This window comes from the organism of the source record quoted next, unplaced genomic scaffold (assembly GCF_019419815.1).
Source record: "Pyrus x bretschneideri cultivar Hongxiangsu unplaced genomic scaffold, Pyrus_bretschneideri_v1 Contig57, whole genome shotgun sequence".
Classification (NCBI taxonomy): Eukaryota; Viridiplantae; Streptophyta; class Magnoliopsida; order Rosales; family Rosaceae; genus Pyrus; species Pyrus x bretschneideri.
The window spans coordinates 1,370,669-1,383,581 of NW_025999795.1; the positions used below are offsets into that span (position 1 = coordinate 1,370,669).

At 37.6% G+C, this 12,913-nt stretch overlaps 3 protein-coding genes across 5 annotated transcripts; 1 reads left to right on the plus strand and 2 right to left on the minus strand.

Annotated features, from left to right (window-relative positions):
• The first annotated feature begins 723 nt into the window (after positions 1-723).
• On the plus strand, positions 724-4,019 carry LOC103943452. Of its 2 annotated transcripts, none has more exons than XM_009353769.3 (9): positions 724-879; positions 1,360-1,478; positions 1,745-1,885; positions 1,987-2,092; positions 2,320-2,502; positions 2,921-3,083; positions 3,203-3,435; positions 3,609-3,698; positions 3,843-4,019. In XM_009353769.3, exons 2-9 carry the CDS (start codon positions 1,464-1,466, stop codon positions 3,887-3,889), a joined length of 978 nt encoding a protein of 325 aa, XP_009352044.2. In that variant the 5' UTR covers positions 724-879; positions 1,360-1,463; the 3' UTR covers positions 3,890-4,019. The 2 variants fall into 2 exon arrangements, with proteins under 2 accessions (XP_009352044.2, XP_048427084.1); XM_048571127.1 differs by having other exon boundaries at positions 3,206-3,435.
• A 248-nt stretch (positions 4,020-4,267) lies between these two features.
• On the minus strand, positions 4,268-8,093 carry LOC103943451 (probable protein phosphatase 2C 76). Of its 2 annotated transcripts, XM_048571126.1 has the most exons (10): positions 7,958-8,093; positions 7,644-7,832; positions 6,954-7,317; positions 6,665-6,792; positions 6,060-6,158; positions 5,640-5,798; positions 5,363-5,449; positions 5,145-5,236; positions 4,731-4,805; positions 4,268-4,542 (listed from the first exon to the last, which is right to left on the minus strand). In XM_048571126.1, the coding sequence occupies exons 3-10, from the start codon at positions 7,277-7,279 to the stop codon at positions 4,384-4,386; spliced, it is 1,125 nt and encodes a 374-aa protein (XP_048427083.1). In that variant the 5' UTR covers positions 7,280-7,317; positions 7,644-7,832; positions 7,958-8,093; the 3' UTR covers positions 4,268-4,383. The 2 variants fall into 2 exon arrangements, with proteins under 2 accessions (XP_048427083.1, XP_009352043.2); XM_009353768.3 differs by lacking the exon at positions 7,958-8,093 and having other exon boundaries at positions 7,644-7,925.
• A 1,246-nt stretch (positions 8,094-9,339) lies between these two features.
• LOC103943525 (cyclic nucleotide-gated ion channel 1-like) lies at positions 9,340-12,913 on the minus strand. Its single transcript, XM_048571118.1, has 6 exons — positions 11,558-12,913; positions 11,028-11,466; positions 10,760-10,942; positions 10,339-10,601; positions 10,109-10,220; positions 9,340-9,967 (listed from the first exon to the last, which is right to left on the minus strand). The coding sequence occupies exons 1-6, from the start codon at positions 11,581-11,583 to the stop codon at positions 9,371-9,373; spliced, it is 1,620 nt and encodes a 539-aa protein (XP_048427075.1). The 5' UTR covers positions 11,584-12,913; the 3' UTR covers positions 9,340-9,370.

Genomic DNA, 12,913 nt, shown 5'->3' on the forward strand with positions numbered 1-12,913 from the left:
AAAAGACCAACTCTTGCCAATAATGTGGATAAGTGTTACATTGCAAACATTCTCAAATTTTAAAAGATTAAATTACATTATATATATATATATATATTACATTTTTAAGAAATAAGATAATTAAATATCAATAAAACATTAACATTTAGTCGTATTATAATTTCAAGCGTAGGTTAGTATGCACTCTTCCAACTGTAAACCAAATTTCATTTGGTAAAAACTCTGTAATTCAATTAGTTAAGAGTATTCGTTTTTGCACCTAAAGTTCTAAGGTCATATCCCTCTTCCGTAATTTAAATAAATTTAATGTAGAATATTATTATTGTTTGTCAAAATAATTGTAACTAGAAAATGAAGGTGAAAACCACAACTAGGTCGAATGAGACACCAAACATTGTCACAAAAACACAAAATGAAAACAGAAGGGGCCAAGCCACGTACAACATCAACAGCACAGGGTACAAGCAGCTTTACTCAAAATTTCACCCCCACAAAAGCACAAAAACTACAAAACACCACCTGTCATTTTGCTACTCCGTACTACGGATCTGGTGGTATTTATCTTCATTTGAAAGTGAAAGTTTTTATGTTCGAATCTTGTAGATGGCAAATTCGATACTAAATTAGGTTTCCTATTATATGGTTTAACCGAACTCCTCATTTTATATAATGTAAAAATATTGATGAACTAAAAAAATCAAAACACCACCTGCCTGCGACCGACGTTTTCACTCTGTTTCCCTTCCCACTTGGTTTAAAATTTCTACCGCTTGAGCTCTATTAACACCAACCTTTCAGTAAACCCTGCAGAGCCTACTTGCCTGCATCTGGAAACCCTAGCAGTAGCAGTCCTCCTCCTCCAAAGCCTTCCCTTTTATGGTAACTCCAAACCTTTTTGTTTTTTCCTCCCCCCACACGATTTTTGTTTTTTTTTTTTTCTGGGTTATTTTTCTGCTTGTTTTTGCTTCAAGATGCTTCCTTTCAGTTTTCTTATCAATTGCTTGTTTGGTTGCTGAGAAAAGGGTAAGAAGAAAGGAATGGAATTTCTTGGATTTTCTTGGCAACCAAACAAGGGTTCAGGGGGAAGTGATCATTGGTTGTTGGTTTCTGAGATTTGTGCTCTGTTTAGATGCCGAGAGTTGATGGGAAAACGAGAAGGAATTGTACCTTATCAATTAATTGCAGAAACAGAAAAACAAAGCTGTTCGTTTCACATAAATGGATGATTGGAAGTGGTTAAATCAATCCATTTCCTTGTTTGGCATGTTATACTAATCTTATTAGATGAAAATTTGCCCGTCTTGCATATTCGACATTCCAATGTTCATCCTTTTTTACACAATTTTTATGATATTTCAGGTCATAATTGGATATATTAGTCTCTCTGATTTATCCATCATATAAAGCTGAACAGAAGATCTCGAGCCAAACAAAAGCTCGGAGTTTAGGTGCATTGAAGTGAAATGAAGATATTGCAGGTTTTAGCATCTTTTATATGTATTCTCAATCTGCGAGTCATCGTTGATTTTATTAATCTGACAGACAACGATAGCACTCGAATATCTCTAAGCCAGTGCTGTTGTATGAAAAGCTCTTAGCTTTTTGTTGCTATAAACCATACAACTGAATTGTTTCCCCCTCCTAGATAGCCTCACATTTCGATGAGTTCAAAACAATACATTTATTTCGCAAGTCTTGTTTACTTCTTTGAGCTTCGTATCCCTAAGCAAGAGGACTTTCACAGGATAAAGAGAAATCGACGGAGAAGCAATTCCCCCGTAATGACCAACAAAATGGCGTCAGTGAGGTTCCTACGGTGGACTCTGGTTCAGTATCGATTTCCAGCAGCAAGAGTACAAAAGTCACGCGTGAAGATATTGAAGTCGTAAGACATTTTTTTACTTGTTTGAGCTGTGAGTGTGATTTTGTTCCAAAGATGAAACTTAATTACATTATTTTGCTTTGGTAATATAATGAACATTGTAGGTCCAGAATTTGGTTGAAAGGTGTCTGCGGTTGTATATGAACAAAAATGAAGTCGTCAATACCCTGTTAGATCGTGCTAGGATTGAGCCGGGCTTTACAAGCTTGGGTATGCCGCTACATACATAATTTCCTTTGTTTTTTTCTTCCTCCAGACACATGGATATAAAGCTTTCCATTCCCTTTTATATGACATCTTCACTTTTCTTCATTGTTCGCAATGCATAAGTATTACTAGTTGATGGCTCAAAAGAAGATTTTGACTTTGTTGTTATATTGCTGCTATATGTTTCGAATTGCTCTAATTGTCATATTTTTTATTGTTTGTTTATTTAGTACTTGAGAAATTGGAAGTAGAAAATGCAGAATTTTTCAAGGCTTACTACATGAGGCTAAAGCTGAAAAATCAAATTGTTATGTACAACCGTTTGCTTGAGCAACAATACCATCTGATGAAACAGCAAGAGCCTCCTGAGGTTCCATTGCCTCCTTTGCATAATGGGATGCATTACATGCCTGGTATTTTCTTCTCAGAGAACTTGAATGTTTAGGTGCACGTCAGCGTTTTTAAATTTTTGTAGAAGAAAGGAGTAGGAGCTGCATTGCGTTTTCTCTTCTTTCAGTAGCAATGATCAGTTATTGAGTTCGAACTTTGGTAAAAAGGCAAATTATACTTAAAAGTCAGAAAAATAATCAAGGGGAATTCACTCCTAATCGAGATACACCTTGTTTGGTTGATTTGTTGAGGCATTTCTTTCTTAAGCTTGGTCATGTAAACTAGACTGGACGCAATTGGCTAAATGCGTGTTTTCTCGTATTCAAATTCCTTCTCACTTTTGGTGTTGGTTTATTGGAAGGCTACTTCTAGCTGAATTATATGCCATAGATCTAAATGTAATGTGATCCCTTATTCCTCGTTTGTTTATATTTAGTGCAGTTAACAATTTACCTATGGGATACCCCGTCATGCAGCAGCCTCCATTTCCGTCTAAGGGTCATCACCAAATCAATTCCATGGGCACTATATCAAGTTGTCATTTGGTCAATGGAATCCCTGCTCATGGAAATTTCCACCATATGCCCCTAAACTTATGTCAAGAGTGAGGATCCTATCTCACATCCACTTTTTCTTTAGTTGTTCTAAGCATTCAGTAAAGCTTCTGTCACGTAGGCACACAGTGACCATCGTTTGTGATGTGTTCTTGATCATCCTTGACAGTGGTATCAAGACAGAGATGGTTTCAAGTCCTGTATCAGTGTCCAATGGCCAGTTTCCTTACACTCCATCAGAAATATCAGGGCTAGGTGCAGACACATCGATGCTTGATCCTGCATTTACTCACTTTGCAAATTTGGAGAGGTTTAGTGATGAAGCAGATAGTGGAAAGTTATCGGGGCAGGCTCCTTGGAATTTCAGCCTCATTGATACTGCTGGATGGCCAAACTTACCAGGTAAGAACAGTATTCCTTGATGCACAATCTTATGTTGAAGAACATGGACACGGGAAACAGTGCAGTGTACCGAACTAGAGTTTTTAATAAGTTTCGGGTGTGAAGCCATCATGTGCTTGTTAACCGTTTCCTCTTTTATTGATGGATTCTTCTTTCACTTATTTCATGAACAGATCTTGGATCACTTGGAAACTATTCGGGTTCACCCTTTCTGCCTTCCGACCCAGACATTATGCTTGGTTCTCCAGAGCAAAATGACATGGGTACGAAAACCACATTACTCAAATGCTTCGTCCCTCGATGTTTCCATCTGAACATTCTTTCCGTTTCTTACTAGTTTGATTGCATCGATGATTCTTTGATGTGGAGAAGAAAACTAAGTATTACCTTACGTGTTATTTTCGCAGTGGAAGAGTTCTTTGTCGACCCCGGTCAAGGCTCTCAATCGGATTAACCTTTCTTACACGCCATGGCAACGCGGTCTCGTGTATTTTGGACCTCTCTCTTGTTTGGGATGAGATAGAGCTATTTTTGAGCAATATTATGTAACCGATTGATAAGTACATGTAAATTTCGAGTCTCAATTCTTTCGTTTTCGTACGTACTTTTTCGGGTTCGACTTTTACAGGTCCGACTTCAGACTCTACATGTTTAATAATTTAGGGATTGCGCCCTAAAACATGAAGTGCGCCACTAAAAACATCCCGATCCGACATTTAACAGCTATGCAGAAGAGGTATACAATACAAACATAGACAAATACGGCAACCAAACAGCTCGAAAACCCCATCTTCTACGTACAAGAAATCGAAAAATTTAGATACAAAACCAATGAATAAACATAATTGCTTTAATTTCTGTAAGCACATTCATCCATTTGCATGCGCAAATTTAATATTCAGTTTTCTTAAAAATGTTGACAAAACCACACATGCAATATGTAAATTTTCAATCTTGGTGAGCACTGCCTGGCTCTGCTTTGTCATGCTGGAACTTCACCACAATGCACGTTATGTTGTCGGCACTGCCACGGCAAAAGGCGACCGCCGTTAACTTTCGAGCTGCTGCCTCGGGTTCTTCTTCTGTTTTGGCAACTTCAACAGCAACCTGACACATGATGCAGAAATAGATAAGCAGGGAGCGAGGGTTCTTATCATTGCAATCATATTGCAAAACAACCGTTCGCCTACACAAAAGAACTCGCCCATCCCATGTCCGATAGTGGAAGGACCGGTGAATGGCCTTGTGTCTGCGTATGTGTCAAAATTGAAGGTTACAGCCAGGATAGAATTTACCTCATTCGTTAGCACATCCCATACCCCATCACTAGCAAGCACTAGAAACTCAAAATCTTCATCCACCACTTGGTCCTGAAACAGAGAAAAAAACTGATGAAAACTTTGCTCTAACTTCCAATCTGTGCTGGTTTTCTTTTCGACATCGGGTATGAAAAATCTTACAATCTAGGGGATACAAATATATGTAACATCCACGAGTAAACAAGTATTTTGTCATTTATGCTACCAAAACAAGACTCCTCGGATACAACACTTACTAGGAAATTACTATTTACTATTCACAACTAGGCTCCTACACCAGATTGTAGAAAGAGTAAAGAAGGGTTCACCACATGGACAGATTAAATCCTCAGAAAACAAATCAAGAAATAAGTTAATTCAGAATCAAGCAACGAGAAGTTCAATGATCACCTGGATCTCAGGTTCTGCAACAACATATTGCTTCAACATGCGGTTCCCAAAAGCCCGAGACATAGCCAGCACACCTCCTACCCTCCAAGTGCCTGAGAACATAGCAGAATGAAGTAGGTCACTTGCTGATTTATCATAATGTTGTAAATAGTGAAACCGTATAGAAATTTTCAAGCCCATGAATAAAATCAACACCTGATGCTTGAATAGCACTTTACCTGCCCACATTACAACACCCCCAGCATTTTCAATTCTCTTCCTCTCATCACTTCGATTTGGTTTATGATCCTCAGATAAAGCAATAGCTGTCCAAAATGGGAAAAACGAAAGTTAATTTTAGATACCCAGCATATCAAAATATTAAACTCTTACATTCTATACGATTACATTCAACATTCTCAGCATGGAAAGGTGTCCGATATACTTCATGATGAATTCTGTTACGTATCATAATATTTTTAACCACTTTTCAATGACTAATGATTCAATTTATACCTTTTCCTGCCTTTGATATTACTGTACGTGAATCTCCAACATTGGCAACATATAGATGGTTACCAACCAAGACTGCTGTTGAAGCAGTAGAACCATCATCCCGGTATGTATCTCTTTCAGAATCCAAAAAGTCTGCATCGGTCTGTTGATACGATTCACCTGCAAGGTCACCCAAGTTACCCAGAAGAACCAAACAGACCTATGTCACAGGGTAGAATGGTGTTCAGTGCAGGACCTCACAGCTTGATGAAATGACAGGCATAAAAAAATTTCATCTCTTTCCATCTGAACTAAGAGGACACAAAACTAAATAATTCCACTCGTATGGGATCCTGTGTCAGAACAATAGACATGCTACAACCATATCACCCTAACACTTCATTGTATGTGCTGCACAAATTTAGGTATAAAGGAACGCACTAATAGCTAACTTTGTGTCTGTCATGAATTGTGGATGCTTCATGAGATTGTCAAATAGATGCTCCTTCAAATATTGAGCAGCACGAGAACCACCGTGACCTGTAAAGACAGACAAAAAACAAAAAAATTAGAAAACCTTGCATCATACATAGGACAAGTACTTTCTACTTCAGCCGATAGGCAAAATGCTTATATTTGACTGAAATCTCAGGACAATTACATCTTAGGAATAAGGTCAAAGTTATGTAGCAGAACCCTCAGATATATGCGAGTAATATCAACTGGCTCCGTAATTAAAACGATAAAAGCTTTGATTTTTTCCTTTACGTGGAAAGTTACCACACGTAGCATCTAAAGCAGCAAAAGTTATCAGTTTCGCCCAACCGTTTGCCACTGCAGTTTCCTAAGGGTTCAGCCACTAAATGGTCTCAAATATGTTCGAAAAACCTAAATATACTCCACGTGTCCAGACACTCCGGATTCTTATGTAGACAGCATTCCATAGACATTGTAACGAATGATTTTTAGCCCTACAATTTAGACTTTTAGTAATCAGAACATATTCTGTTATCTAAAACAAAAAAGGAATATAACGAGAATCTAACCATCGAAAATTCCAAACAGGCAGACCGTTTGCCCATCAATTTTGGACATTTTAACATCATAAAAATCCTCCATAGTTGCTCTTTTTCCCCTGAAACTTGAATAACCGCAACTCAGTTTTCCTCCTTCGCTGTCAACGAGACAAAAAAAGGAACATGAAGGTAAGTCCAAAAGGCACCAGTTAGATCATTCAATATCAGAACGGGTCAACTTATAGCTGAATAAGGATATCACTTTTGCCTATAAATTTTACCCAAAAAATAAAGACGAATAAGGAGAATCGATATAAACCTTCTACACCCTCCACTGGTATATTCACCATCCTCATCTTTGTCAGGCAGCACATCAAAAACGGATCCCTGGTCATCTGTCGCACCTGTATCAACCATCATCCTTAAACTCGCCCTAAATGCTCGATTCCGCGAATTGGCAAGCATGCAAAATCTATCAGTATTGTTGAAATGCACCCTTGCTAAACTCGCCCTAAATGCTCGGTTCCGCGAATTGGCAAGCATGCAAAATCTATCAGTATCGTTGAAATGCACCCTTGCCTTTGTAGACGTGACGATATGCCCAGCTTGAACAACCACACTCCTTATGTAACTTTTGCATATCATCTAAACATAAACCGGTCTACCAGCGGAAACCAGATCTTCTGAAAATGCACAGCAGAAATCGAAAATCACCAAAAGATGCCAATGTAACTAACAAAATTTCGAGTAAATCGATTAATCGAGCCTACTCCGATTGAGCTAAAGTTAATTTCATGAACAAGCAACAAGAAGATGCGAAATGAAAACAACATTTTCTAGTTTCTATCACTTTCCTCCTCAGCTTTCTCGGCAACCAAACAGGAAGTTAATTGACAAGTTCACAAACAGAAAACACAGACGCACGTCCACAGGCAACCAAAAGCAGATCAAGAGCTAAATTCGATCAAATTTCGCGATGAAATTAAGGAGAAAAAGTTGAATTGATTACAGAATTGTGGATGGAAATCGTCGAGTTCGAGCACCGAGTCGGATCGGATCGGATCGGGTCGGATCGAATAAACAGGGCGCAGACGGCGAGGATCCGAATCTAAAAGTGTGATCCAATCAGCTCCATGCGTGCACAGGTACGTTTAAAGTACAATTTTCTCGCTCTAAAAACCTGATAGGATATGGAACCCTAGAGAGAGAAAGTAAGAGAGAGAGACTGAGTGAGCGAGTGAGATTCAGGAGGTAGATAGAGAGAGGAGAGAGAGGAGAGAGAGAGAAAGTAAACGAAGTGAGAAAGAGAGATGCTTTTTGTACCTCATCAGTGAATAGAGGTGGCCACGTGGTGGCTTTCATGCATCCAAAGGAGTCATATGGTGCAGCAGCATCCACGAGGGGTCTTGAGACTCGTAATACCTGTGTTCTTCTACTTTGCTCCCGCCCTTAAGCAGTAGTAATGTTGGGAATGCAAGGATGCTGTTATATAAGTGAAAGAAAGTAAATACAATCTCGATAATTTAGTATCTGACATTAATAATAAGTACTGACTTAAAAATAACGTGCTAAATTAATAATTTACTAAATTTATAAGATGATATATTATAAAAAGTTTCATATAGATCTCACATAATATATAAATTAATAATTTTTTGATTTCTTTACATGGTTGAGATTAAAAACCATTGTTGCATATATGATGTGTTGTGTTACCATAGCTTTTGTTTATTTAAATAGAGTTTTCGCTTGGTTAAATTTTCGTAAAATAGAATAATTAATACATTGAAAAATGACCAATCTATTTTAGGGGAAAAAAAAAAGCAAATGCTACATTTTACTTCGTTAAAAATATATAAAATTGTTAGTTTGTAAAGCGAATAACTAATAAGATGTATAATATTTAAGAAAATAAAGAATACCTCGATAAATTTAATATTTGCTAGATTAATAGATTTTCTTTGGTTCCAAAGCTATTATTTACAGAAGTTTAATTGTAGGCGTTTTTATTTTATTTTTAGAATACATATATATGAGTGTGATGTGAATGCACATAATCCATTGGGCTCAATATGTCGATAACAATACCATATTAAAATATGCATGATTATCTCCTGCACATTTGTTTCATGAAATGACGATTGAGATTTAACTTAGGGGTTTTTGAACTTTAATTCTTAAAGAAAATTAAAATTCAGTAAAAACCTGGTGTTAGATTTGATATTGATTTTAGTCCTCTAATGTATACTTAATTCAAATTTATACTAGTAGAAAGCACACACTTTGTATGTATTAACAATTTCTCTTAATAAGTACATTTTTTTTTAATATTACATCATTACTGTTTTGTTTGTCCTCTTTATGTAAATATTGTGTATCAAAAGTGAGGGTAAAATTGAAAAAATAAGTATAAAAAAAAGAGGGTAAAATAGGAAAACTAGGGATATGATTGTCATTTTGTTAAAAGGTACAAAATTACTATTTTGCCCTCCTTTTGTCAATAGTGTATATCAAAAGTGAGGGCAAAATAGAAAAAAAGGAGAAAAAAAAGTTGACAGTGAGAGTTCTCTTAATAGTATATAAATTATATTTTTGTTTTAGTATTTAATAGATATCTTATTTAATGTCATTACATTAAAATTAAAATTATTTACTATTATACACATTTTAATTCATTATATTTATTTTACTTCCTCTAATTAGTGTACTCAAACGGCCGTATTATAATGTATTTTACTAAATTAGTGTACCGAAATGTTCATCCCTAAATGTATTACAGTGAATTAATGACACTTCAACTTCCGTTTGCCCCTCGACAGTTTCAGTTGACGAGGGGAAGTTAGATAAGCTGGCACAGTTGATCAGCACCCAATCGAAAAGCTCGTCTCTGTAGAAGTCACCTTTGCCAATAAATCTTACCCTAGCAGCAGCAGCAGAGGCGGTGTAAGTCAATAGCTCACCGCGTGTGACGAAGAGCATCTCAGCAAGTGGCTCTCCCTCATGAAAAATGATGCTGTTCTTCGCGTACAGCACCAGCGTGAGATGTTTGCAGATAGCTTCCAACAGTTGTTCGTCCGTGGTTTTAAGTATTGGCACTTCTCTGAGTGGACCTGAGAAGAGATGCCATTTTCTATCCTTACAAAGTTCCAGTGGAAGAAGGTAAAGAAAGTTCTCCATGTCAATGCGTATATATTCTTTCAGTTTGTGTTTCATGGATTGCCAAACCCGTGCCTTTAGATTCCGAGGAAGTGAATGGAAATACATCCACAATTCTATTTCTGGTTTCTTCAATCTCATTTCCTCCGATCTCGCAACTTTTGACAGCAAATGTTTCTGTTTGACAAGTTGGAAATAAAAGACGGCTCATCAGGTTTACATATAAATGAAACTAGATTAAATAACTGATAAACCAATGCGTGATCAGTCATTCGATAATTAAACTAAAGAATTAGGAGGGAATGGTTTACCCCCAACCTGCAGATTTCCAGCAAGAATTGCAAGTAGCACGATGCCGGATATTGAAATATAAATTGAAAAGTATACATCCCTTAAGTAGGTAGTGGGTTTGAGGCTTTGGCCGAGGGAGCTGCAATAACACGATACAACTAAACATATTAGAGGAGATTCTCAAAAGTGCTTAATCCAGAAGTAGTAGGAAATCCTTAGATTCTCTCAAAAGTAGGATAATTGGGATAAGTACAAACCTTAGATTTTGTATCCCCAACCAGAAGCAGTAAGAAATCTTTGCTACAAGATGAGTTGAATCCTGAACTATAAATTCAAGGGTATCAGAGTATATTCCAAAATCCATTGTGTTTGTAGAGCAGGAGTCGTCTACGGATGAGTTTGCTCCAAATGTGTCATCGCAATATAAATAACAGTGCGAACCTCCATGAGATTCACAGACTTCTCGCCAGCACCTTGCTATTCTTTGTATAGAAAAAAAGTACCGAAGGGCTCCAAGAACCTACGTACAGAACCAGAAAATCGGTATACAGAAGAACAAAAGCGTCTCAGAATGTCGAAGGACTGATTAGAAAGGAAAATGACAGGAGACCACCTTTTTAGACCATATTTTATAAACCAGATGATGTGGCTGTTGGATTCCTTCTTTTAACGACATGCATAAAAAAAAAGGAGATCAGTCCATGCAGATTCGGCAAGGATGCTAGAACCCCTTCGAGCTACTTTTAACGAGAAGCCCATTCGAAAAAACCTCAGCAGATATTGAAACACGAACATAGTGTTCCATAGCCTTGCTTCAAACGACGAATATTTTAGTTTTGGAATGACAGCAAACACTAGCACCTGGACAGATCAGAACAATCTTATAAGCTAGCATACCTTGTAAATATTATAGCTCAATTATATATTATATATGGCTTTTCCATACCTGCGGAAGTGGAAGAATTATAAGCATGTCGACTAGTAAGTACATCAACAAATATTTCCAGGCTCTTGCTCGAGTCTCTGTAACTGATTCGCCTTGTCGAGAGGCTTGAAAAGAATGAGAAACAATGCTTGCACGGAATTGAAAAATGATATGAAATATATAAAAGAAATCGACGATGAACCGCATAAGCGTAGTTATGGTCCCCATTGTTCTGTCCAGCGTAAGGTACTTCTGCTCAGTGTTAGCACTGAGGAGGTAAAAGAACAACGGATCGGTTGAGAGAGCGATAACACAGACAACTAAAAGTATCTGATTCCACCTCTGCTGGACGAACTCCCATAAATCAAGAATCATTTTCTTGGGGAACTTGTTCAGTGCTTCTCTAATAATCTTTGGGAAGTTTTCTGCAGCATTTTTTGCCAAGTCACAGTGATGTAGCCTGAATACAACATATTACAAACAGAAATTGGCTTAGAACTTTTACCTAAAACTCCAAAATGGCAAACATAAAAAGGATAGCATTCGCTTACCGCGGCATTTGAACCTCCATTGCCATTTGCCAGTGCCACAAATCTTAACCTGGCAGATTATTTGCCTGGATAAAGAAAGGAAAAGACTTGACAACTAGGGAAGAAGAAAGAAGCAAAAAGATCGTGTCAGAAAGGTTTCATGAAAACCAGTTGAGTTCCAAGAAATGCAATATGTTGGAAGTAAAAATTGAAGCAGGAAGTAGCAGTCATGGCGACCCTAAAAAGTGCGAAAATCAACAAGTTCCTTCATGTCAACAGAGCCAACCAAGGCCGTGGATCAAATTCACGCACACATTGTCAACGAAATTTCCAGGAGATTTCATTCGTCACAAGTCAACCAGTCTACTGCTTCTGATGACTTGGTCTTATATATGCTTCTTCTTTGTACGCCTCTCCTCGGTTGCCAATCGATAACTGACCTCGATTGGATACTTCTGTTGGAAGGCGAATGCGGTTCAGATTTCAGAAAAAGATGTAAAACGTACACGGGAATGCTCTTATTTTTGTATAACCGATTAGAATGGATTCATACTTGGGGTTTTGGAACAAGTACATTTATGTCATTGATCCGTCAAATAGCATTGACATCTGATAGCGGGTATTGTATTTGATGTTGTGGATTGTGATTAGAAATTGCAACCAGCATTTGCCATATCCCATCTATACAGGGAAAATTATGCTGTTTTGATTAAAATTACAGCTTATTATCCTGGTTCATGAGTTTTCGTTTTGCCAAACAACGAGAGAAGTGTCATCTGAGCTTGAGTTTAAAAGGTAAAATAATTATCATGGACTGTTCAAGTTGTGGATTGCTTCGGTGGATAAGAGATCAAAAAGGCCATCATTGGGGCAAACGATGCAATAGCTTTGGTTAGAGCAAAGCCCAAAATGGCGTTCATTCAGGTTTCGCTAAGTAAGCAGTTGTCAGACACCGCACGGAAGGACTAATGAGTATAAAGTGAGCGACAAGACGAGTGGAAGTACGAAGATGTAAACGAGAAAAGTTGCAGCAGAGAAGTGAGTAGAAGGGAAGGGTTATAAAGCAGGCTTACAATGACACGCCCCAACCCCGATATTCCCCGAATACCAGGATAGGCACATGCTGGCCGACACCCGAGGGTGACGAAAGCCATTTATTGAGTGCAAATGCTGAAAACAAAGGATATATAAGGCTTATAAATATAAAAGAATAATGAATATGCAAATAAGAACCGTGTTCAAAGCACACCACTAAACTAGAACACTAAAAGAAAATAATATAAAATTGAATGAAACAAAGGAGTGAGTCCTACATCGAGAGGACTCGAAGATGCCGATGCAGAAGTGCCTGGACGTCGGGATTGTATGCCTCGATTC

Bases quoted from the DNA above. Each gene is read 5' to 3' on its own strand.
- LOC103943451 (XM_048571126.1), bottom strand. From the start codon at position 7,279: ATGATATGCAAAAGTTACATAAGGAGTGTGGTTGTTCAAGCTGGGCAT. The intron at 5,799-6,059 runs GTGCGTTCCTTT...GTGACCTTGCAG, and splicing joins AGACACAAAGTTAGCTATTA to GTGAATCGTATCAACAGACC. The intron at 5,450-5,639 runs GTATAAATTGAA...CATTTTGGACAG, and splicing joins AATATCAAAGGCAGGAAAAG to CTATTGCTTTATCTGAGGAT.
- LOC103943452 (XM_009353769.3), top strand. The intron at 2,093-2,319 runs GTATGCCGCTAC...TTGTTTATTTAG, and splicing joins GCCGGGCTTTACAAGCTTGG to TACTTGAGAAATTGGAAGTA. The intron at 2,503-2,920 runs GTATTTTCTTCT...TATTTAGTGCAG, and splicing joins TGGGATGCATTACATGCCTG to TTAACAATTTACCTATGGGA.
- LOC103943525 (XM_048571118.1), bottom strand. From the start codon at position 11,583: ATGGCAATGGAGGTTCAAATGCCGCG. The intron at 10,943-11,027 runs GTATGGAAAAGC...TGATCTGTCCAG, and splicing joins TAATTCTTCCACTTCCGCAG to GTGCTAGTGTTTGCTGTCAT. The intron at 10,602-10,759 runs GCATGTCGTTAA...TTCTGTACGTAG, and splicing joins CTGATCTCCTTTTTTTTTAT to GTTCTTGGAGCCCTTCGGTA.